Raw genomic sequence first — 25,832 nt, 5'->3', positions numbered from 1 at the left:
CTAAATATGTGCAAGAAAATGACTGCTTGGTATTCAAATTCAGTATGAGATAGGACACAAACTTTGTTTTATGCTTTAAAACCTAGTTTCATGCACAAATAAATTTTTTGGGTGTATTTCATGTGTTTATACGACATAAATGCAAGATACCTTAAGCTACCTCATTTAAATATAAAAATATTCCAAGATACAGAATAATCTGTTATCCAAAATTGTTCTGGTCACCAGCATTTTTGATAAGGGATACTCAACCTGTAATAGGTGAAGTTGGATGTTTAAGAAATACAGTAGATTATCATTAAAAATATGAAATTTTCAAAACACCTGCACAGCTGATTACCAGGTAGATAGCAGTTATGTCCCCACACTTGCTCAATTGGCAGATATAATGATATATTATGCCCACTTGGTACGTGTGTTCTACTAAATAAGATGCACATTATATTGCAAAGTCCAATGTTTAACATTACTACTAATCCATTATTAAGTTTGATGCATGTTTTGACAGTCTGCCCTTCATAATGGCTGCTGCTAATGTGCAGGGAAAGCAAAATAATTGTATATCGTCATCCAAATGTGTTCATGAAACATTACTGCCACTATTATGTACAAATGGGCACTTTCACACATGTACAACTAAACTAACCAGGGGTCTCATCTCTTGGAGGTGTTGTACAGCAAAGTTGGCTTACAATGGCATATGCCTATTAAACAAATAGGGCTGTTTACTAGATTTAGCACCCAGATGGGTGCAAAGGGTTGTAATTAGAGACAGAGGGAAACAAAATTCATACAGTAATACTACTTTATAAGTAATTCAATGAGTTTACACCATCCGATTAGAAAATAATCATTGCAAAAGCTAAAATATCTTGCTAAATTGAAAACAATTGCACTCCTGGAGTTGGCCAGGTATCATCCAGTGAGGGGTGTTACTCCCCAGGCGCTGGCAGCAAATCTGGATCTCTCTGCTGTCTTAGGTACTTCTGAAGGTACTTGTTTGCTTGTCATTTACTATAAGAATGATGGCTGCAAAGGATGCTATAACTCTTGTTTGTAAAACAAACAACGAGTTTTACTAGTCGCACAGGAAAGGTAATTCAATTAGGAAAAGAGAGACCCCTCATATGATTATAATTTGTATATATTTATCATAGTAATTACGAGGGTGTGCTACCACGGGACACTGGTTGAGAACAGAGAAAGTCAGAAACAGAAGAGTGTCTCTGTGTGGTGCACCAAAAAAGAGTTGGATATTAAAATATAACCTTTATTAGTTAATGGTAAAATGTAGCGAAATAAAAGACACAAAAAGACATAAAGACATTAACATATAATAAAAAGGATATTGCTACCCTCACAACGTGGACCCCCACACTCCCAATGAATGCATGTATTCACTATAATAGTGATTTCAAGAAATGTTAGAGAGCTGTCTCACTTGATTATGCTCCAAAGAAGGAGTTAATGCGTTAAAAAGTCAGTGCGATATTACTCAGGTCACCCTTAAAATTTAAGTTAACCCAGTGTGTTGGGAAAATTCCCAAATACAGCCCCCACCCAGTGGAGATATAGTATATACAGATAGATTGGGTATTGCTGGTATTGATACTGTATCCAATCGATGTCAGCGTGGGCCTAGATACCAGATAAATGGCTGAGTATTGCAGCCGCCGGGTAGGTGAGGGAGCATGGTAACTGTATGGAGTTACCGTGTAATCTGACTGTGTGTGTCAGAGTACCGAGATCGCAGTGTGGGATGTCACCCACTGCGCCTCTCAGTTGCACAGACTGTTTGGTCCGGAGACCGTTCGCACTCGCACTGGTATAATTAAACTAGACAGATCAAAATATACATTTCAGTGGGGAGGGGAGAGGGGGGTAAACCACGAAGTGTACGGCCGGCGTACGCTTCGCTAATGAGCTTCATCAGGACCAGGGGAAATGTCATCAAACCTCCAAGAGTGTCCAGCGCTCGGGTGGTCTAAGACATTAGTTCCCAACCTTGGTCCTCAAGTAACCACAAACAGTTGACATTTTTCAGGTCACCCGGCAGGTGCACAGGTGTACTTATTATTCACTGACATATTTTAAAAATATTCACAGGTGGAGCTAATTATTTCCCTTGTGATTCTGTTTGGAGACCTGAAAAACGTGAACTGTTGGGGGTATTTGAGGACTGAGATTGGGAACCACTGGTCCAGAAGGACCTACAGATACAGAGTGTCGGATTGGGGCAAGAAGAGCCCACCGGGGGGAATGCAGTGGTTGGGTCCCATGCTTTTAGGCTTCACTAACCTTTAACAAATGCATGGCCTCTTTATATATATGTGTGTGTGTGTGTGTGTGTGTGTGAGATAATATACACTACTGGATTAATAAATAGCACTGTAGAAAATGCACCATACTACTATGCAGTATAATTTAGCAAAATGTATGTTTAATATATAATGCAAATGCACAGTCTGAAACCTGACCCCAAGAGGAAGGGTTGGGCCTGCAGACAGTAGGGCACGTGTTGGGTTTCCCCTGTACACCTGTGGGTCAGTATGACCTTGGATACAGTTGGGACTTGCCAGTCCAGGCTCAGCCATGTGGAAGTTGCTGTCCGTATACTTCCATGCCCCCCCGTGTGAAGAAGTGCATTCCATGCATGAAATGCATTGGAGACTAAGCTAGACGGAGAGAGGGCCCGGAATTCTACGGACCATAAGTTTCAGCCATAGCGGAACTACTGGCACGATTCCCCCAAAAAACACCGGCTATTAGAAGCAGGTAGCAAAGAGATATAAAGTTTGTCCTCACCCACCATGTTCCATACCAGCCGCAGCGGGACTGCAAATTCTTAATGCTGCTTATTAGCCACAATGGGACCGGACACCATGGGACCGGACACCTACACTGCTATTTCCAAAAGCAGCCAAAACTGCACTGGACCACTCTGCCACCATAGCTAGCTTTTACAAGGGATTCCTTTCATATTGACATTTATTGTATTTCGTTTTTTTTATCTCTTATTCGTGTTTTTATAATTATTTTCATTCTTTATATTATTTTTTACCAATCTCATCTCTATTGCAAGTGCGTATTCCCATTCCCCCTCTCCACACATTTCCAATCGCTAATTATATACACAGTATATAAATCTTATTATAAATCTAAGGGGGGTATTCTATCGCCAGCGAGCATCTCCCGTTGGGGAGATGCCTGCCGGGCCCTATTCAATGCTGTCTTCCCCGACAGCATTGAGCAGGGTATCTCGGCAGAATGAGCCCGACATCACTAGCTGTCCGGCTTGTTCTCCAGAGAACAGCCGGGAAGTGATGAGCTGATGGCTGCAGCTCGCCTCTTCCTGGCCGCAACTCGCGCCCACGCCCAATTCTCATCCCGCTGCAGGGGGGGGCATTGAATCCTGCCTGCATGTTCTCGGTCGAGCTGACCGAGAACAGGACTGGGTCACCGCGGTCGAGCAAGCTCGACTGCCGTGACCCTCAGATTGAATACCCCCTATAACATAGAAGCTGCTAAGGGCCTGATTCAGACCTGTTCGCTAGGCTTCGTATGCTCACATCCTAACGAACAGGTCAACACTGTCCTGCCGATCGCCATTGCTAGAAATGGAAAGAATAACTTTGTATTTCTTACTTTACTGTATTTAAAGTTCTAAAATATTTGAATCCACTTTTTGAGATTAGACCTTAAGGTGGCCATACACGTCCCGATGCGGGCTGTTCGATGCGTGCTTTGAGGTGCGCGCTCCCGCAGCACCTCATCGCACAGTACAAAAAGTCTGTGCTGCACATACTTTTTGTACTTCGTTTTCATCACATTGCATCGCATGCACAACACATGCACAAGGCATGCAATGCAATGTGATGTGTGCTAGTTAAGCACAGAACGCACTCCCGCATCGGGACGTGTATGGGCGGCAATAGGTGTAGACCGTTATTGTTCAACAGAACCATTACATGCTGCTTCAAATCACTAGAAACACAGAGGTAACTTTGCCATTCTTTCTAAAAGCCCCATCCCTTAACAAAGTGCATCCCTGGAGGCTTTACTTGTTAATATAACATTTTTGTTTAATTCACACAGGACCAATCTTAAACACAGTCAGATGCTCAAATGTAAGCCAGAAAGGAACCATTTCCATTTACATGAACAGCCCACAACCTCTCCACAAGCTAGAAAGCCTACAAATTGGTGCTAGCTGTATGTGACGTAGGACACTGCTGGCATCCATCTACTTGGTGTAAACCATTTGGCTCATATATGGGGAGGCTGCTACAGACTCTGTGGGACTGATGTTTCGTTTACCTTTATCCTTGGATTACCAGTTCAGTGACTGAAGAAAAGATGTTGCTTCCAAGTAATTGATGGCTATAAATAAGCATCAATAATTGGATTCCGGATAAAGTGTGAATATTATTTTTACTTCTTGCATTTCATCTTGTCCGTCTCTGATCGCACTTTTTCCAGGACCCTTTTTAAACGTTGTTACTGTTTTTATGAAGATGGGCACTCAAAATGTTCTGTGGGCAGAATGTGTCTCCCTTTGATAAATTTGTTTATAAAACAAAGTTTTAATTGTTCTGTAGCAAGTATCATTGTATGGAAAGTCTGGATGTGCTGAGATTTATGAGGCCTTATGCAGTGATCTAACACACTGCACAGAACAATGTACAAAGCAGCTACACAAAATAATAAGCTTAAGAAGGATGTCAAGTATTGTATTGTCATTTGATTTCATTATTGTCAATCTCTGTACTAATACACATCCCTTATTGAATCCTTTTTAAATTACTACTAATACTACATTAGCTAATACGGGGATCCGGTCAATTTGTCGACAGTAATTAGGTCAACAGTCAATAGATTGACCACTAATAGTCATCAGTCAGTAGGTCCATATGCTGTAGATCGACAATGTCAAAAGGTTGACAAAAGCAAAAGATGGACAAGAAAATGGTTGGCCCAGGGAAAGGTCGACATAAGTTTTTCCTGATTATTTTTAAACCGATTTGTTCTTACTTCACGATCCAAGTTGGCATAGAGTTAGATTATAATGGTGTCACGATACACGGTGCTCAAAGCATAAAGAGCGCAGCGAGAGGATGCGGTACACTTATATGGTGTCAATGGCAGATTTTGAAATAGATGACAAAAAGTAAAAACTTGCGTCAACCCCTTTCTGTGTCGACCATTTTCACGTCAACCTTTTGCTTGTGTCGACCTTTGCTAATGTCGACCTATTAACTGTTGACCAACAGTGATCGAACTATTGATGGTTAACCTAATTATTGTCGACCTAATGATCCCCACCCAATACAGGAAGGATTTCACTCACAGTCTGGGCAACTTTAAGGTTTTTCTAAGTGATTATACAATCTGGAGAACATCAGATTTCAAATGTACAAACAGGTTATTTTCTACTCCAATCTGAATGATTATCTGTCCTAAGATTGTCACAAAGGTGATGTTTTTAATTGGATAGATGATAAACACTACAAAATATGTACAGTATCGGCTCTTCCATTGGGAGAAAGTTGTACAGCAGGGTAAATCCAATCATCTGATCCTACTGGTTTTGGAATAATAGTTGACCCTGCTAACTGAATGGGCACTCTGAGATTATCGGACTATTGGTTATGTGTGTCACTGGCGCTGCATGTGATTTAAACGCCGCCCACCACTCGTCCAGCACTTGCCCCCCATTCACACGCTGAGTTCGCCCACATTTTGCATAAACATCCATTCGCAGCCTAGGGGGCGAGGAACACATCATTTGTTGGGTGCCGACCTTTGAATGATGTGGGAGGAGCGTGCAAAACTAAGACACTGTCAGGTGTCTTAGCTTTGCATGCGCCCAGTGCAAAGGGCAGTGTGGGCAGCTGACTTCCGGTGATGTCAGCTTCCCACCCCCAGAAAGTCAGCTGCCCACCCCCAGCAGCCGCATAACTGCCTCATTTCCATGGGAACGCCAAATGGGACAGCGAACTTGCAGTTTGCCATTCCCATTCGCAACTTGCACATGTGCAGAAATGCGCATGGGCATAAGCCAAACATTGCTACCCCGTGCAAATGCGCCGGGAGCAAAGGGACCTGAATAATGTACATTGTTCAATTGAACAATGCAACCCAAACTGGGCCACATTTTCCACTGGGCTGGGTGGGCTACTGCTCATGGACCCCACAAGCATAGTGGCCCTAGAGCAGCCTAAGGCAGGGCTAGTCAAAAATGAAAATTAAAATGTTGCATACGAAAATCCCATTAGTGCTGGTCAGTATTGCCCAGCATTCCTCATACCCCTGTACTTCTCCTCCAGTGGTTGCACTGAATGTCAGACGTGACATCATCATGCCCGTCATTATCAGTGAGGTGCACCAAGAGAGGTGAAGTTGTAAAGGTAGGGGCCCTGCTTTGCCTGAGGGCCCATAATTCTGTTAAGATGATCCTTATCCCATTCAGATGTGATCAGGATCACTAGTTTTCTTAAGTCCAAAGGGGAAATTATTTGGAGTCAGTTGTGTGTGTATAGACATCTAGATTCTATTTTCTAATTACAAAATTTTGGAGTGCAAAATACTTGTACAAGTAGAAGAGTGGTTTTTAAACTCAATCCTCAGGACCCCTAACAATTCATGTTTTTCAGGTCACCCACAAAAACATTACTTCCCCATAACACACAGTTGCAGCAGTTAGCGGGTATCTGTCCTGGAAAATGGGCTTGGTTTTGCAGGAGGAGGCATAGCTTCACAAGGCAAACCCTTGTTTTTCATCAATTTGGAGGTCCAGGAGGTGCAGACTGCCCCCGGGGTGGTCTGTGACAGCAAGTGCACCTCTCAGCTTCTGCTTCCAAGCAGGAGCAGACACTTTGGTGCCATTCCTTGGCACTCTCCTACTGATGCAACTGGTCACTCGGCTGGAGCAGTGTGTATCACCAATTCTCACATTTAAAGTGAATGATGGCTGTACTTACTATTGAATAAACATTCCCGTTATCAATATATTATTATAATAGTGATGTTATTCCCTGGAGCTGCTATATGAAAGTAATACCTTTCACCTAAAGTATGCTTAGGTCAGTGGTTCCCAAACTGTGTGCCGTGGCTCCCTGGGGTGCCTCGGGACACATGCAGGGGTGCCGCGGCTTGGTGGTCTAGGACCAACTCAAACTAGTAATGGTTAATTATTTTGGAGCAAAACCAGTGCTGGTGGCTGCCAGTCATAGAATGTGTACAAACAGAAGCAAATCCTGCCCTTTACCACATAACTGACGCTAAGAATCGCATATAAACCCAACCTAATTATTATTTTTTTGGACCTAGGGGTGCCGTGAAAAAAATTCTGATTCTCTAGGGTGCCCTGAATCAAAAAAGATTGGGAACCCCTGGCTTAGGTCATAATAACAAAATTATTGCTCAATTTGGATGAGCAATAAGGGGAAATAGGTTTTTAATTCATTAGCAAATTAAAGTAATAAAGGAATGGTCCTATCTCTGTAAATGAGAGCATGTGGTATTCCAACCTATGTTATATCACATAGGGCCTTATTCTAGTTAACTCTTTCTGACAAAATCCTTCTTAGATGGATAAAACCATGTGCACTGCAGGTGGGGCAGATGTTACTTGTGCAGAGAGAATTATATTTGGGTGGGGTTTTACTTCAAAGTGAGATCTATATTGCAGTGTAAAAATAAAGCAGCCAGTATTTACCCTGCACAGAAACAAAATAACTCACCCAAATCTAATTCTCTCTGCACATTTTACATCTGCCCCCCTGCAGTGCACATGGTTTTGTCCATCTAAGAAGGATTTTGTCAGAAAGAGTGAACTAGAATAAGGCCCAGAGTGACATTCATTTATGGGCCTGCAGGTAGTGTGATATAATGGAACAGCCAAAATAAATGGTGCTCTGTGCAGGTATTTGTTACTTTTCTATTCCTAAAATTAGAAAATATAGTAGCACCAATATTGCCTGATCTCCCAGAAAGGTACAGGACTGTACTGAGTAATATTAATAAAATAACCTTTATATGCATGTATGAATTTACTCCTTGCTACTGCATTTGCATCGAGAGCACTACGGTAGAGAAATAGTATTACAACATTTGTTAAACCTAAACTGTATTGTTGTAACAAATGACATTAAGCAGCAGTAGACACAAAGTTAGAAGTAAAAAGAAACAGAACAATTGCCTTCTAAAGGGCTTCATATCCTGCTGTGAATGGTAAATGTTAGGACATTGGGGATTCCAGTGCAATGCAGGTGACAGGCTGGTGATTTCACGCTTCTCAGGTTATTCTGTAGTTTAAGTTGTTTACCTTTGAAACTTGGCAATAAAATCAGACAACAAGGGTATATTACATCTGTCGTGCATCCACTGACGCCGAGGTTGGCAAGACACTGCCTCTGTCTATCTTACCAGATGGGAAATCAATTAGCAGGTGTGTCATTCCCCATAAACCTGATTGTTCTAGAGGAATATAAAGTAATAGATTAACCTTCATATAATTACATCTCATAAAGATTTAACTGTTGAACTCATTAATGTTAACAAAAGCTCATTATACTTCGGATGGAAGTGTAAACTGACAAAAGAAGCCCCTGTAGAATGCATTACTTCAGATATGAACCCGTCATTTGTCATTATTAATATGCTTTGGGTAGTATTTCTTATATTGGGCCAGTCTGCACATTTGCTTAAGCTACATTAAAATCATTGTGACCAAAACACTGAAAGGTTAATGTATGGTGCCCACACTAACAGATATAACTTTCATTTCTCATAGTAGAATGACAAAGAATATACTAACACCTTTCTCATGCCACATATACATATACCACATATTCAGGTTTCTCAAGCTCATTTGGATCACAACCTAAAAGTATTTTTGTTCATGAATCAAAAGTTTGTTGTGTATGCAGTTAAACCCAGAACTGATATATAGAATTAAAATGTAGTAACACATAGCACATACTATAAGCATTGTCATTAATGGTTATGCTTTTTCTTTTGGTCAAAAAATATATGTGATATTACTCTACTCTAAAGAACTGAAATTACCCAATGTACCCAACTGACACTGACGAGGACACCTCGGTTCAGCTAGTTGACTCTGTAGGTCATGTATATAGTCTGTATAGAGTACCTATGGTATATGGCTGTTTACTTGGTGCCACTGGACTATACCAGAAGCAATCATCTTTATTTATTTATTTTTTTACAAAGCTCAATATATTACTAAGGGGACATCTTCAGTTGGCTACAAGCGGTGTGCTGCCATTGCAATACCTCATCTCGACCCCTCGCCTTGAATCTCTTTTTTCCCCATGTCCACTTATCAAGTTATGAATAAAAAATGAGTGAATCTGGAGCTACTGTATATGCACAACTCTGTGGAACTCGCAGGCCCTAAATTGAATTCCTTTGAATGTAAAAATATTCCATGAATGCTTTTTCTGTGTTCTATTTATTATACTGGTCCCCTTGTCAGGAATTTAAAAAAAAATACAATTGTGTTGTCATAGGAGAAATACACAACATTTACAATGTATCAATGTTTTTTTTAGTTTACAAATTTAAATAATATTACACATTCCACTCTCACTTAATAACACATTAAAGTATTATATTATGAGAGAATGATATACACAAAACCTAAGCAGCAGGTATTTTGAGAAAAAAGGAGACAAACAATGTTAAGCCGGGTACACAATAGGTGACGAGGCGGGATGCCGGCATTGGCAAGTATACACACACACACTTGTTGATGCTGGCAAGAAGGGAGAGGTGACCATGCTGTAGCATGGGCCTTGTTAATGTGGCCCTACCTTAGACAACGGAGCTGGTCGATATCGATTCCTGGAAGTGCGCACAGCTAAAGATGTTGAGTGTACACACTAGATGAGAAAGTAAAAGATATTGCTCAGAAGGGCCCTTCTTAGCAATATATTTTTACTTTCTCATCTGGTGTGTATGGGGCTTAACTCCATCAACTACAAAAGACATAAATCTTATAAGAATGTTTTTATACATTCAGACTTTTATATTTCTATTAGACAAGTACCAATAGGAATTAATTCCATGTTTCCAGGTAATCAGATAACATTTCTAATAAAGTACCCGTACCTGTTACCCTTACTGAAGAATATCTAGTTTTCTCCATATATAAAGCAACAACAGAAATATTATATTTTTTACTTTAATTTGTAACTTATATTTAATATTAGATTGTGTTAGGCTATTACTGTATACTGTATACTGTATGTACAGTATTTAAAAACAAACACATATACTTACTATCTTCAGGTTGCCACTGGTTCTGTCTATGGAATATAAAAGGGTAATAATATTAAAAGCAAACCAAGAGTAATTTTACTGTAAATATTATGACTTTTTAAATCCTGCAGCCAAAATTGCCAACAAATGATAGCTTTGCGGGCTAGTAAATGCCCCCATGGGATTTCCTTGTTTTTATTAATTGTAAATTCTACTGAATAAAATGGGTTAACAATAGGTTATTTTTAAGCAGAACCATGTTAATAGAACAGAACACACATGGAAAATTCGTGTTAGAAGGATGGTCGAAGAGCAAGACAGTATGGTAAGGATCGGAATGTATTATTTCAACTGTTTTGTTAATACATTATACTAACATACCAGGGTGTAGCATATTGGAAATTTCAGGGCATGAAAGTTGAAGAGGACTTATCTGATTTGTAGAAAATATTTTCCTATTGAAATAATTACATGTAGAGGATTAGCAAGTAATGTAACACTATTCAAAGATATTGGGTTTAGGAGGTGAATGCGTATGATAAATACCCTTATCACTTAAACAGTACCTTATTTACAAATGATACATACTTTGGACCAGATTCTGTAAGCTTCAAAAGTGATAAAATGGAGAGTGATAAACAACCAGCCAATCAGCTGCCACCTGACATTTTTCAAACACAATCTGTGACATGGCAGGTAGTAGCTGATTGGCTGGCTGATTATCACTCTCAATTTAATCACTTTAGAAGCCTAGAGAATCTGGCCCTTTAACTCCAAATGTTCAATATGCAATTTAAGTGTTTCTTTTTTTTTAACTGGCCATAAGGAATCTTTCTACACTTTGCAAAGTATTTAACACGATAACACGTTTTAGCATTATTCATGTACAGTTTGTGTTTCAGACTGTATAGTATATGTGGTATACTATATGCATCAGTAAAACATATAACACACCAGACATAATAATACATGTGTGCTTTGGCGTGTTAAATTTCCTGATGCCTGTTATTGTCTTAACTGGTGAAAAATAGTCCCGTGTTAATATTTCCATTTATGTTTCTAAAAGTCTTATCCAGGGACACAAGGAGGAAGGAGAATGGTATGTATGGTAGCTATTCAGTGTTTATTTTATTTATTAGCAGTTTCTTATATTGTGCTTTACAGAGAATAGTTGAACATTCACATCAGTCCCTGCCCCAGTGGGGCTTACAATCTATATTCCCTACCACATGCACACACACACAGACATTCTAGGGTAATTTGTTGGGAGACAATTAACCTAGCACCTACCAGTATATTTTTACACTGTGGGAGGAAACCATAGTACCCAGAGGAAACCCACGCAAACACAGGGAGAATATACAAACTCCGTACAGTTAGGGCCATGGTGGGTATTGAATCAATGACCTCAGTGCTGTTATAAAGTAATGCTAACCATTACACCATCCATACTGCCCAATGCCTTCAATGCAAGGCATTAGTACACAACAAAACTGATCAGCACAGTCATGCAGGCAGTAATAACTATTTTTCACATTGTTTTCTCAATAGAGAGAGTCAGATGAAGAGGACCACACCCAGGCACCCTCCAGGAGAGAGAAGGTTGGTAAAACATTGTGGTTTCTTAAGCTCAGCATGTTGCCCCCTTCCAAGATTATTTTCCTAGTCACCTCCCTATTTTTGTTTCCAACATTTTTTTCTGCTTATTACCATGTACAAGAGGTTAATTGTTTTACTTAACTGGCAACTTTGATTTGCAGAAAGTGGTTACTGTAACCAGAAGGCACTTCAAAGGGCGAAATTTACTAAGATGGTAGTTCTACTTCACATGGGATGTTGCTATGGGCAACCAATCAAAATGTACTTATTATTTATTTAGCACCCTCTAGAACAGGGCTGGGCAACACCGGCCCTCCAGATGTTGATGAACTACACATCCCAGCATGCCTTGCATTAGTTTCAGCATGGCCACATAGCAAAACTAATGCAAAGCATCCTGGGATGTGTAGTTCATTAACATCTGGAGGGCCGGTGTTGCCCAGCCCTGCTCTAGAAGATAATAGACAGGATCTGATTGGTTGCCCATAGCAACATTCCATGTGAAATAGAACTCCAAGTTTCGTAATTTTTTTTTAAAATGTGACAACTACCGTACTAAAGTACCTTGCAAATAAAATTTTATGTAATTGATATTGTTCTAATACACAATTTTTTTTCCCCACAATAAAAGGATGGAAAGAGGCGTTCTGGACCACGAAGAGAGAAAACACAGAAGGTACTATATTGCATACTACTTTGAACAAAGGGGGTTATTCTGATTTAATCGGTACCTTGCGTGTTCGCACAGGGGACCGCTTTAAGCATCTGCAGGTGCACAGTTATGCGTCTCTTGCAGACGCTTGGTGCGAGCGGGCACGGCTAACTGCATCTTTGCCATCCTGCTTGCACCTAGCAGTGCAGGCGTTTCATGGGCGTTCCCGTGGTAATGGTACGGTGACTCGGGTGTGGGGGGTGGGCAGCTGGCGTCAGCAGGTGTCAGCTGCCTGCCTGCTTCCTGCACTGGGTACTCTTAGGTCTAAGACTTCACAGAGGTGTCTCAGATCTGTTAGTGCTGAAGAAAGCCTTCGATGGTCGCAGCTCATTTTACCCACAGCAACCCTCTGCTGTGCTGCCTGCACTACAATCGGTCCACAGCAGGTCCCAAAGCACAAGCTCCTTCAATGTAGGACACTGGCGACTAATTAAAATGCTGCACGAGCCAATCAGAGCGGCTGCTGGAACACGAGCTCTGATTGGCTCACCAGCTGGTGCTGTATTTTAATTGGCTGCTGGCGTCCTGCATTGAAGAAGCATGTGCTTCAGGACCTTCTGAGTCAGGTGGTAAGTTAAGGGAGGAGGTGGGGGGGATGGAAGTTCACTGACAGCACATCCGCGGTGCCCGGCATGGCTGCTTCTGTCCCGGGAAGGTCAGACTACTGCACAAGCGCAAAAAAGGGATGGGGGGCCTAAATTGCAAATCAGTCCCGGGCCCCAAAATTTCTAGTGGCAGCCCTGTTTACCAAAGCACTGTGCACAGCTATGTTTAGCTCACTCAGGTTTTAGAACACAAACTTGACATAGTTTTTCAACCTAACAGCCCTAGTAGCCATTGCACAAGTGCCCCAAAATAGATTACATTCGTCCGTTTATTAATGGGAGATAAACTTGTCTGATTTATGCAGTCACATTACATAACCCTTTGAGTGCCAAGTGAATTTGTCAAAATAGGTGTGAAAATTGCCAAGGAAGCATTTTTATTTATCATGATGACCTGTAATGTTAACCTTATATAGGAAATATTTTTTTTTTCAGCACATTTTTTATTTGAATTTATATATACAATTTGGGCGACGCTGGCATTTTTAACATACTGAATATTGTGCACATCTCACACAGAGCACTCAAAGTGCAGTATTCAATGCACATTTACAAAATGTGCAGCGAATCCTGTTTAGGATTTGCTGCACATTCGCAGGGTTCCGGAGGGCTGGAGCATTCGCTGCCAGCCCTCCGTGTCACCCTATTCAACTCGTCAGGGGCAGCGAGCCCCTGGCGGCAAATTTTAACCGCTGTAGGAAGGCGGCAGGCAGGAAGATGGAAGTCTCCCTGCCTGCGCCTGACACTGAGGAGGGCTGCCAGGACACTGGCAGAGCCCCCTCAGAGCTGACAGGGGGCTGGGATCATCAGCCGCTGCACTCCCTGGTCCAGATTGTGCATATGTAATGATCGGGACCAGAGTGCAGTGAATAAATGAATATAAATGAGCTGCTCTCGGCTCCCGGCCCCCTGCTGGCCAAAGTGTATAAAAAAAATGTAATTTTTTTTTAAATAAAATTAAATATATATTAATGTGCTTTAAGAACATGATTACAAATAGCATGCCCCCTCTTAGAAAAAAAATCTGATTTTTTTTACACCAAACTTCCCCCCCAAAACCCTTTGGGGGAAATTTACCAATATGGATTCATAAAAAATAGGTGTATTCGTAGGCAGAAATACACCTATTTTTTACACATTTGTATTTTCGGGATTTACAATCCCGAAAATACAACAATTCGTATTCCTAATGATGGGACATTCGTATTTGTATTTACAAATACGAATGTCTACACCATCGATCAGCCGCGGCCAATCAGGAGCCAGGAAAGTCGGCTTCTGATTGGCCAGAATTCATTCTTAGTACAGACACCGAAGAGGAAGGATCTCTGCGGCTCTGACAGTCGGGGAGCTTTGCTGGAGTCGCCGGCAGCGTGAATAAGAAGCAAGAAGATGGAAGAAGAAGGAAGAAGGCCTGGACTACGTCGGACCAAGCCAGAAGAACTTCCATGGAGGACCTGGGTGAGTTGGATTTCCTTCCACAGGTCCACCATGGATTTCTTCGGACCCGGACCTGACGCCGACGCCGACATGAAGATTGACATGATGAAGAATGACGACATGATCCGGAACCAGGACAAGGCACTGGATCAAGACTCTGGGACCTACCTACGGGATCAAGATAGGTAAGTATCAGTGTGTGTGTAATGTATGTATTAAACTTTTATTTTTCAGGTGTCAGTGTGTATTTATTTAACTTTTTTTTTACTGTGGAACTACAAGTGCCAGCGGGCCCTTTAATGCCCCGCAGGCTGGGACTTGTGGTTCTCCAAGTCCCAGCTTGCAGGGGAGGCTTGCTGGGACTCATAGTTCCACAGTTTAAAACAATCGTTTATTCATCTTTTTTTTACACCAAGATCAGCTCGATGCCCACCGCCCAGGGGCATCGAGGACAGCACCAGGCTTCAGCCTGGTCAGGTAAGTCCTGGAGGGGGGGAACCCCTTTATTGGGGGGGTCCCCACTCCCCCAGGGCCCCTGGCCAGGCTGACTGGTCAGAGTGTTAATGCTTGGCCGGGGGGACTTGTATAAAAAGTCTCCCCCCGGCTGTGGCATTACCCTGCTGGCTGGTTTGGCCTGGGGCTGGTTCTTAAAATACGGGGGACCCCTAGTCATTTTGTCCCCCGTATTTTGGGAACCAGCCCCGGACCTGGAGCCTGGGGCTGGTTGTTAAAAATCGGGGAACCCCTATTTGTCGGGTTCCCTGATTTTTAATTACCGGCCCCGGCTCTTTCAGCATGGTGCTGGTTACAGCTGTGGGGGGGACCCCACGCCGTTTAAAAAAAAAAAAATATTAAATTTTCTATTTTTTTTACACTGCAGCCTGCACGGATCTGACTGATCCGTGCAGACTGCCTCTACTAATTCGTATTAGCGGCCGTATATACGGCCAGCTAATACGAATGGTTACACCATCGGAGGGTTACAAAGCAGTCGTATCTGACTGCTTTGTACATTCCCCTCCGGAACACGACTTTGCATACGACTGAAACAGTCATATGCAGTCGTAGGGGAAATACTAATACGAAAAACTAGGTTTTTCATATTAGTAAATTTCCCCCTTTATTTCAAAAGATCACTTTCCTGTTCACCTAAAAAAGATGTTGAATGCAAAACGGCGAATCATGGCAAAAATCATGGAGAAAGAAGTTCTCCATCCTAGCATTGAATACACTCTCGCGAATCCCAGTGAAAACCCCATTGAAATACTCCAGCGACTTGCAGCGAACATGAAACGGAGAACTGGCCGGCATTCACTGTTTGCTTTCGGCGAACAGTGAACATTGAATAGGGTGAATCACATTTTCAGTGAAACAGATTCACTGCAAGGAGTGAAAAAAAAACGGAGAATTGGGAGCATTGAATACTGGCCAAAGGCTTAAGGTTATATAAGGCTGCAGAACCTTTTACATGTACGGTATGGTATAAGAAAGCGCATACACTGTATGTAATTAATATGTGTGCCTTTATTTGGATTTTGCTCAAATATACTGTCAGTATAATGCCACCTTTATAGTCAAACAAATGCCTTTAATTGTTTACATCTGTACAGGGTGAATCTGGGGATCCTGGAGTTCCTGGGCAGAAGGTAAGATCATCATTCAGATCTCCAAAATCCATTCTCTATCTCAGAGGTTTTCAAACTCAGTCTTCAGGAGGACCCCAAACAGTACAAGTTTTCCAGGACACTTAGCTGGTGCACAATTGTAGCCATTATTCTCTTGTGATTAACCGAGTTTAAGAAATTATGCTTTACCTTTTTATTATCAATTGAGACTGCAGAAAAGGGAGGTTAAACACAATATAGATAGTACACTTTACACTGACAATCAATAACACAGTGTACTTCAGAAATAAAGTCTTAAAATAACAGTTGCCATATTTGCATTTCCATCATAGTTGTCTTGTAGATGTTAAAAACAGAGCTATGGAATGGCTCATGCAGAAAATGATTCTTCAACGTAATTAAAAAAGTATTTACAATTTGAAATAGTGCCTAGTGGCAGGTGTGGATGTAAGGGTCAGGCCACCTCTTTTTTTTATATATATATTTATTGAGATTTTTACCTTATGAATGAAGCAATACAAAAAATAAAGAATACAAATTGGTACAATATGTTAACAGGTGGTTTAGGTAGGACACAAGTTGATACATGAAGAAGAGTAGATAAAAGGATGAACTTCACAATCGCAATGTGGGCATCGATCTCATAATTACCTTTAGATTATAATAGGTAAGGTGAAGATACATGTATGAAGCTATCATAGGGATTTTCTGATTTCCCTTTGAGTGTTGACAGGTATCCTATAATGTAAAAAAGGTAGCACTACATTTGCTATCTGTAGGTATATACATTAAACCTCCATACGAATAAAGGAACAATAATAAAAATAAGATAAGTAAACAAATAGGGAAATGAAATATAGAAGTACTGAGGTGGGTGGAGGGGCATAGGAGAGGCTCCTCTGCTCCATATACATCTATTACACGTCTATTACATTACAACACTTACAATCAGATATGAGACATGGTAGCACCACAGGTACTCAAACAGTTGCGTAGGCAAATATTGTTTGCGATAGAGGTCGTAGATTTGAAAAGAGACAGACATAATTTGATCCTGTTGTGGTTGTCCCAATAACTCAATAAATGGACTCCCATTTCTTGTAGAATCGCTCGCCTCCCTCTTCAGTGTTAGGTAGGGTAGAGTAGCTCTCCAAGTATAGAACGCGAAGTAGACGAGTATGCAACGTATCAAGCCAAGGGGGACAGTGGACTATCCATTTAGTAAGGACCAACTTTTTGCCTATGGTGAGGATTATGCACAATAGCGGGATAAGTTGTTTTTGGTTTCCTGCGATGCCCCAAGTGGAAAAATCCAGGGTTAGCATTGCTAGGGGTCCACCTGTAATCGGAGATTAAAAGTAGTGTTAATAAACCACAATACTTTGAACCAGAACTTTTGGATATTGGGGCAGGTCCAGAAACAATGCTGTTTGACCTCTGGCCGGGGGAAATATATGCCCTATGCAGAAAGTGCACATGCTTCTCCTGCAGAATGCAGTGATGCATGGATCAAAGGAAGATTTTTGTGTAAATCCTTCAACAGTGTGGGTTTTGTAAAGTCCGCCCCCAGCAGGCCACCCCTATTTACAACATTATTGGCCAAACCCCCCATGCATCCATGCACCCATCAACCCATAACCCCCCACTATGTCCCTCCACTGCTCACCTTGCACACACACACACACACACACACACACAACGCACACATACACATGCTGCATGCAAATATCCACACAAATACTGTACACACATACACACAATTACCTCACAAGTCAGCTCTGTCCCCCTGCATACACTTCACTCTCCTGGTATTCAAAAAGGGAGTTATCGACAGAGGAAATGTACTCTTTTTTTGAGGGGGGAGGGGGGGGGGGTGGGCACTCAATTAAACTTACATTTTATTTACACAGTAAAAATAGAGATCACTATCCCTTCCAAAATACAGTACAATCCAAATAGCAAATTATTTGGACAAAAGACAGACAACATGAATGAACACATTATTAGGATGAGAGAATCAGAAAGTGGAGACATTTGCTAAGAAATCTCCAGTTTTTTTAAAACGGCAATCATTTATACTGCAAAACCAGTTTGATTTTGAAATGTAACTGTTTGCCGCTTTAAAGAAACTGGAGATTTCTTATCTCTCACTTTTTTGTTCTGCCGGTATGCGGTCACTGGGAAGACAATGACTAGGACGACAGTCACTGTGTTGACCACTAATTATCGACAGTGACTAGGTTGACACCTTGAAATGGTTAACATACCCAAGGTCGACATATAAAACTGCAATATCTTAATCAAGCATTAATCCATGATTAAGATATAGGTTAAACATCCCTTATTTCTGAGGAGCAGATTCAATTAGCCACTGGTTATATAGTGCACATTGTTCTACTATTTAGCTTGGGAGGTTTTTTTTGTGTGTGCTTCATTAGGATAATTCACTTCTTATAAAAATGGACACCGGTGTTGGCGAATTAAGGGGTTTATTTACTAAAATGATAGTTCTATTTCAGATTCTACCTATTATCTTCTAGAAGGTGCTTAATAAATATTAAGTAGATTCTGATTGGTTGCCCCTAGCAACATCCCATCTCAATCAGAACTCACATCTTAGTAAATAAACCCCTAAGACTGTAAGCTCCAACACGGCACGGAATGATGCGAATGACCTAGAATTTTAAATAAATGTCCCAAATATGGCTGCATTACTCTCATTCACAATATGTCAAATGCTTTAAATAATATTGGGATAAAAATGTTATATAAGTACAGGTGTATTATTATGGCACAGCTTTACTTCATGGTGCACTCTACTGTGTAGAAGGGATTTTATTGATTAGCATTCACTCCTGTTACGTGCTGCTGTCGGTCACACCATGTTTGGACATTAGTGCTGTAACCACTTCTCTAATATAACAATTTTACAGGGAGAAAAAGGAGAAATTGGAGAAAAGGGACAAAAGGTAATAAATCCATTATACAGTAGATTTGGGTTTCATAATATTTTGTGAGTATCTGTTTAACCATGACTGGCCAGATAATGGGAGGGACACATAGAACAGTTGTTGCCAAGAAGGCCTACATTGCTGTATGGAGAAACAGGAAATGATTTCCTCTCATATACAGTGATATACACTTTTTTTTTAGAGACCTCTGAATCATGAATCATGGGTATGAACAGGGACATATATTACTGTATGTGCTGTCACCTAGTGGGCATGCCTAAAGCAATTTCATGTAAGATATGATACACAAACTGGGTTATGCCCCACTCTGCTCTGGGTATCCAATTATCTGAGGTAATTGATGTTGGGTAAACGTTGCGCCGTGGGCTACCCGATTGGCCCCAAATGCCAGCATCCTTATACCCCAATGCCGCCACTTAATGGCGGCATTGTGCTTTACATGCCTCACGCAAAGCATAAACCCCAAAAAGCAGCCACTAAAGGGGGTTATTCTAATTGCATTGGTCCCCCACGTGTTCGCACGGGGGACCAATGTTCAACATCTGCGCATGCACATGTGAGATGCTGGGTGTGAGCGAGCACGGCATAGTGCATGTTTGCTGTCCCTCTCGCTCCAGGCACTGCAGTCGGGGGGCATGGGGCAGCGGAGGGGGGCATAGTCCATGGGAACGCCCATCGTTTCATGGGCATTCCCATGAAAACGCTGGGTGTTCCCATGCAAATGGCCCGGTGACTCCTGTTTCCCGCACAGGGCGCTCGCAGATCTGAGACACCATAGAGATGTCTCAGATCTACAAGCGCTGGAGATATCATTCCATGGTCGCCAGCCATCCAATAATTTATCCCCCACACCCAAGGCTGCAAATGGATATTTATGCTAAACAGCCATTCGCAGCCGTGCAGAGGATCACGGCATGTGAGGGGGGGGGGCATGAGGGCGGCGTCTGGGCAACTCGCAAAGCTGCGAAAATCGCAGCCTTGTGAGTCAACCAGAATAAGAACCAGAATCAGAAACTTATCCCAGATCACATGCGTTACACATGCGTGTTTATTTTCGCCCAAAGAATACATCCTCTAATTCAGTGGTTTCCAACCCTGGTCTTCAAGTACCCCCAACAGTGCACATTTTCCAGGTCTCCATACAGAATCACAGGTGATATAATTAGCTCCACCTGTGGATCTTTTAAAATGTGCCTGAATAATCTGTGCACCTGCTGGGTGACTTGGAAAACGTGCACTGTTGGGGGACATTTTGATTGGCTGCAACCAGCTCAGGGCTACCAGGCTACCAGGCCTAAAGTTTAGGTTCATGGAACCATTCTCCAAAGTACAATATCAGTTACCTAGTGTGAAATAGGAGTAGCAGTTTTTTATGATTACTAAAAGCAGTGCCGTGAGTCCTTAACATTACACTATATGCAATATTATTATTTCAGCAACATACTGTATGCAAGGGAGTAGCGAGGATGTAGCCGGCGGAGCACAAGCTCCGGGCGCCGGAAGATCAGAGGGTGCCGGAGCCATGCCTGCACTGCCAGCTCAGCCGCTCCCCCACCCGCTCCTGGCTCCCCACTCGCTGCTGTGCCGGGTTACCTGGGCCCGGCTACATAAGGGGGGCCCGCGTCAGAGTTCACAAAAAACTGCGAGCTGGCAGCAGGAAGGGGTGGGGTTAGGAGGCGCAGCACTACTATGGACGATGTGTGCCGCTGGTCCCCTCCTCTCCCCTCCACTGATTGGCGGTGGCATCGCTGGTTACAGCTGGGTCTCCTCCCGGCTCCTGCGCTGCCTCTGCCACTGGATCATCGGCTCCTATAATAACATACTGAGATGTAAAGTGAAATTTGCTGCATTTAAACCAAAGCTAAAAGCTAAGCTATGGCGCTAAAATGATACAGACATTGCTTAGATGATCTATAGTACTATTACAATTTAATCCAATGTAATATAGTGAATGGGTGTGACTTGTGTGTCATATTCTCTTATAGATATCATACACCTCTATGCCTAAAGTATTGGTTATGTCTTTTTAGGGAGAGCCAGGGGTTGGCTATAGAGGACCAGTGGGACAGGCTGGACCTCCAGGTATTAAGGTACAGTTGAATATGTTCATATGTGTTAAACACTACCCCAATGGTCCTGTATAACAGTGTTCAATGATGCTTACAATTTTGTATAGCGAGGCTACAAGAGGAGATTTCAGTGACTTTGAACAGGTGTAAATGTTGTGGTGCAATGACTCAGGGCCAGATTCTCTAAGCTTCAAAAGTGATAAAATGGAGAGTGATAAACAGCCAGCCAATCAACTCCCACCTGCCATGTCACAGACTGTTTTTGAAAAATGTGAGGTATGAGCTGATTGGTTGGTTATCACTCTCCATTTTATCGCTTTTGAAGCTTAGAGAATCTGGCCCATAATATGACAGCTAAAATTGAGCATTGACAGGTTTATCCTGGCATGGAATGCAAAGGGGCAAATATTAACAGTTATTGTAATAGTACATACAGCAATATCATAATGTCCAATGCAGGCCATTTAGCCTGCAGCTTAGGCTGCCTGCTGCCATCTTCAATCTGAGGTTAGGGGGGAAATTTACTAAGATGTGTATTCTACTTCACATGTGATGTTGCTATGGGCAACCAATCAGAATCAACTTCTTATTTATTTAGTACCCTCTAGATAGCAACATCACATGTGGCTTAATAAAAGTACAAAGCACAGCTGAGAGGAGACATGTGGGAGTCAATGGGGGGCATAGGACAATGTGGGTGTAAAATATTGGGATGCGGTCATTCGTCCAGTGGCGTAAGTTCATCCCAGTTGCCCGGAGGCAAGCTAAGTATTGGTGCCCCCCCCCCCCCCCCCCCCCCCCCAAGTAAGGTGTCTGTCTCCAGTAGGGTCATGGGATCTAACACAGGGTGTGACACTTGCAAAAATGCTGTTAGAAGGGGGGGTCAGCCACATTAGCAATATCAACTGCTTTCATTTGACTGATTCAAACTTGAAGGGGAGGAGAGGTGCCCCCTTGGGAACAGGAGCCCGGCGGCAGATGACTCCATTGCCTCCCAGAGTTCTGCCTCTGCATTCGTCAGACTGCATTTAGGTCTACAGTCATTAGGTCGACCCCACTAGGTCGACTGGCAGGAAGGTCGACCTGACTTAAGGTCGACATGGGCCAAGGTCGACATGACTTAAGGTCGAATTTGCATAAAGGTCGACATGAGGAAGGTCGACTGGTCATAAGGTCGACATGAGTTTTTCACTGTTTTTTGAGCCGACATGTGCCGACAGGCGGTATTTCATGCCCTACCATCCACTAGGGCGTGGTGGGAGAATAAAATAGTGTGCCAAGCGCAGCGAGGCACCGTGCCCGAAGCATTGCGAGCGAAGCGAGCGATGCGAGGGTCCGATTCTCATTGCCAACTGTGTCCATGTCGACATTCGGATCAAAAAACAGTGAAAAACCCATGTCGACCTTATGACCAGTCGACCTTCCTCATGTCGACCTTTATGCAAATTCGACCTTAAGTCATGTCGACCTTGGCCCATGTCGACCTTAAGTCAGGTCGACCTTCCTGCCAGTCGACCTAGTGGGGTTGACCTAATGACTGTAGACCTAAATGCAGTCTGACGAATGATCCCATTCCAAATATGGGGGGGAATAGGGGAGTGTAAAATATTTTGGCATACAGTATGGTAACAGATTTAAATAAGCAAGCTTTTCATTAATTTATTTCTGGATACAAATATGCAAATTGAGACTGGGTTGAGGGGGCAGCTGCAATTATATTGGTGTAAGGAGGCCACAACCCTCAGTCACGCCTATATAAATAGCATATTTAGACATTAATCCCTACCACATGCACACACATTTATTTGGGGGAGCCAATTAACCTAGCAGTATATTTTTGGATTGTGGGAGGAAACCGGAGTACCCGGAGGAAACCCACACAAGCACAGGGAGAATATACAAACTCCGCACAGATAGGGACATGCTGGGAATTGAACCCATGACCTCAGTGCTGTGAGGCAGTAATGCTAACCATTACACCATCTTTGATTTTATCCATGTATTCTGGATTATCTGTTACAATATCAATTGAGCAGTTATGTAACAATGGGCCTTATTCTAGTTCATTCTTTGTGACAAAATCCTTCTTAGATGAACAAAACCATGTGCACTGCAGGTGGGGCAGATGTTACTTGTGCAGAGAGAATTAGATTTGGGTGGGGTTTTACTTCAAAGTGAGATCTATATTGCAGTGTAAAAATAAAGCAGTCAGTATTTACCCTGCACAGAAACAAAATAACTCACCCAAATCTAATTCTCTCTGCACATGTTACATCTGTCCCCCTGCAGTGCACATGGTTTTGTCTATTTAAGAAGGCTTTGTCAGAAAGCGTGAACTAGAATAACCCCCAATACCAGTTACAGATTTTTCTACAACCATCTACCATATGCATTTGAGTGACTTCAGGAAGAATGGAGTTCTGCTCCTCTTGCAGAAATCCAGACAGACTAATCCTGGAATACGCAGTGCCTATGTAAATATACTGTAGGCTGTGCATACTACTACACTGAGTAGCTTTTATAGTGGTGTTTTTTAATTTTCTTTTCCACTACCTTTACAGTGTGAGCTCTGTGACAGTCCTAAAAAACTCAAAGGGGGAAATTTAACAGGATGACAGATTCAGAAAGTGAGAGATTTGGTAAGAGTTCTCCAGGTTTTTTTTTAAAGCGGCAATCATTTACACTGCAAAACCAGTTTGATTTTGCAGTGTAAATGATTGCCGCTTTAAAAAAAACCTGGAGAATTCTTACCAAATCTCTCACTCTCTGAATCTCTCATCCTATTAAATTTCACCCAAAATGTGATATACTGTATATTATTTCACAGAAGTGTAAATTATAATTAAAAATCCAGTACTTACAGTACCTTGTCTTATGTTGGGACACTATAATTCTGTATTCAGTGTCACTGCACAAATTGTTACTTTTCTGCCACAGGGTGAGCCAGGACAGCATGGAACCCCAGGGCCACAAGGCATCCAAGGAATCCAAGGAAATGCTGGTATCTCTGGATCATTGGGAGAGAGAGGTGCTGCAGGGTTACCTGGTCCTCCTGGACCTCCCGTAAGTATCAATAATGTGTTGCGGACATTAACAGATTTAAACACAGTCCATATAGTCTTATAGTTTTAGCATTTATTTGCTGTTAGAGGTATATATATATATATATATATATATATATATATATATATATAGGTATTGTACACAAACCCAACTGAGAGTGGCAGGGGTATCTTGGTCTATGGGGGACTATAGCGAACATTCCCCGCTGTGCATTACTGTGTTTGTGGTGGGCACTCACCAGTGATGGATACAGAGATGATGCAGCTCCCGGCAGGGGGTGAGCCACGGCCAGTCATTACTGGCAATATAATTATTTACTACATTAGGCGATCAAACTGTACACTGCTTTATCTTGCAGCCAAGTAACTGCAATATGTTTAGATTAGTAGATTGCAATGATAGTATTTTGGCTTAATGGATCCCACTGCATATTTGTGCTTATAAAATACAAACATTTTACACCATAGAAACTTTGGGGTTTATTTACGAAGAAGGGAGTTCTATTGAAGATGGGATGTTGCCTGAAGCAACCAATCAGAATCGACTTTGTTTTTGTTTAGCACATTCAAGTAGATAATAGATATAATCTGATTGGTTGCCCATAGCAACATCCCATTTTCAATAGAACTCCCATTTTATTAAATAGAATTTGACAGAAAATAACAACCTCTTGGGCCATCTATCTGCCCTAACAACATGTCCATGCACACACTTACACACTAGGGTTAATTTTTCATTTTTTTCAAGAGCCAGTACACATGGCAGTATATTTTTGGATTGTGTTAAGAAATCGCAGTACGCAGAGGAAACCATTGGTAATCTGATAATACAGTACATTACTAGCCTTTGTTATGTACTTTTTTCATGCAAGCTCAAGTGCTCTACCTGGGAAATACCCTAGCATCAGGTGACCATGGCGCAATGCCATAATAGCTTTGCTACAGTATGTACTTCCAATTGAGGTGCTACTGTTAGGATTCCTGCATGTCTGTGCGTTATTTATATTTGTTCCTAAACGTAATAAAGCTCATGAAGAATAATTGCGAGATAAAAAGTAACGGTTATTATTTTAAGGGGGAACGAGGAAAAAGAGGGAAGAATGGGAGCCCAGGACTACCAGGTATCCCTGGTCTTGTTGGAAAAGAGGTAAAAATCAAAATAATGTAATGCAAATGATACAGCTATAATCTGTTTCAAAGCTGTCATATGTAACATGTAAGAGCTGATTATGCAACCGTCTTAAAAAATGATTACTTTTCTAATAGTACAATATATTAAACTACCTAAACAGGCAGAAAAGTCATTGGTAAAAGTAATAATGTCCAGTGCAGGTAGGATGCATTCTGTTTTATTTTAATTTCTTCCCTGGCATATTCTTCCTAATGGCAAAGATATGATAAATAGAAGGTGAGGCAGAACCAGCAATTGTTCTAGCCAGGGCCGCCGAGAGGCAGGGGGGGCGG

At 41.9% G+C, this 25,832-nt stretch overlaps 1 protein-coding gene across 1 annotated transcript in view; it reads left to right on the top strand.

The window, feature by feature from the left end:
* The window catches only part of LOC146073004 (uncharacterized), a 248,677-nt gene that overhangs the window by 132,757 nt on the left and 90,088 nt on the right, over nt 1–25,832 (top strand). The window contains exons 69-74 of the mRNA XM_083180177.1: nt 11,836–11,886; nt 16,251–16,286; nt 19,199–19,234; nt 21,268–21,327; nt 24,244–24,369; nt 25,444–25,515. Coding sequence (XP_083036303.1) covers nt 11,836–11,886; nt 16,251–16,286; nt 19,199–19,234; nt 21,268–21,327; nt 24,244–24,369; nt 25,444–25,515 — 381 coding nt within the window. The remainder of the gene's footprint in view (nt 1–11,835; nt 11,887–16,250; nt 16,287–19,198; nt 19,235–21,267; nt 21,328–24,243; nt 24,370–25,443; nt 25,516–25,832) is intronic.

Source organism: Crinia signifera, chromosome 4 (assembly GCF_055691185.1).
Source record: "Crinia signifera chromosome 4, ASM5569118v1, whole genome shotgun sequence".
Taxonomy (NCBI): Eukaryota; Metazoa; Chordata; class Amphibia; order Anura; family Myobatrachidae; genus Crinia; species Crinia signifera.
Note: the sequence above shows the minus strand (reverse complement) of the source record. Positions and strands in the feature narration are given on the sequence as shown.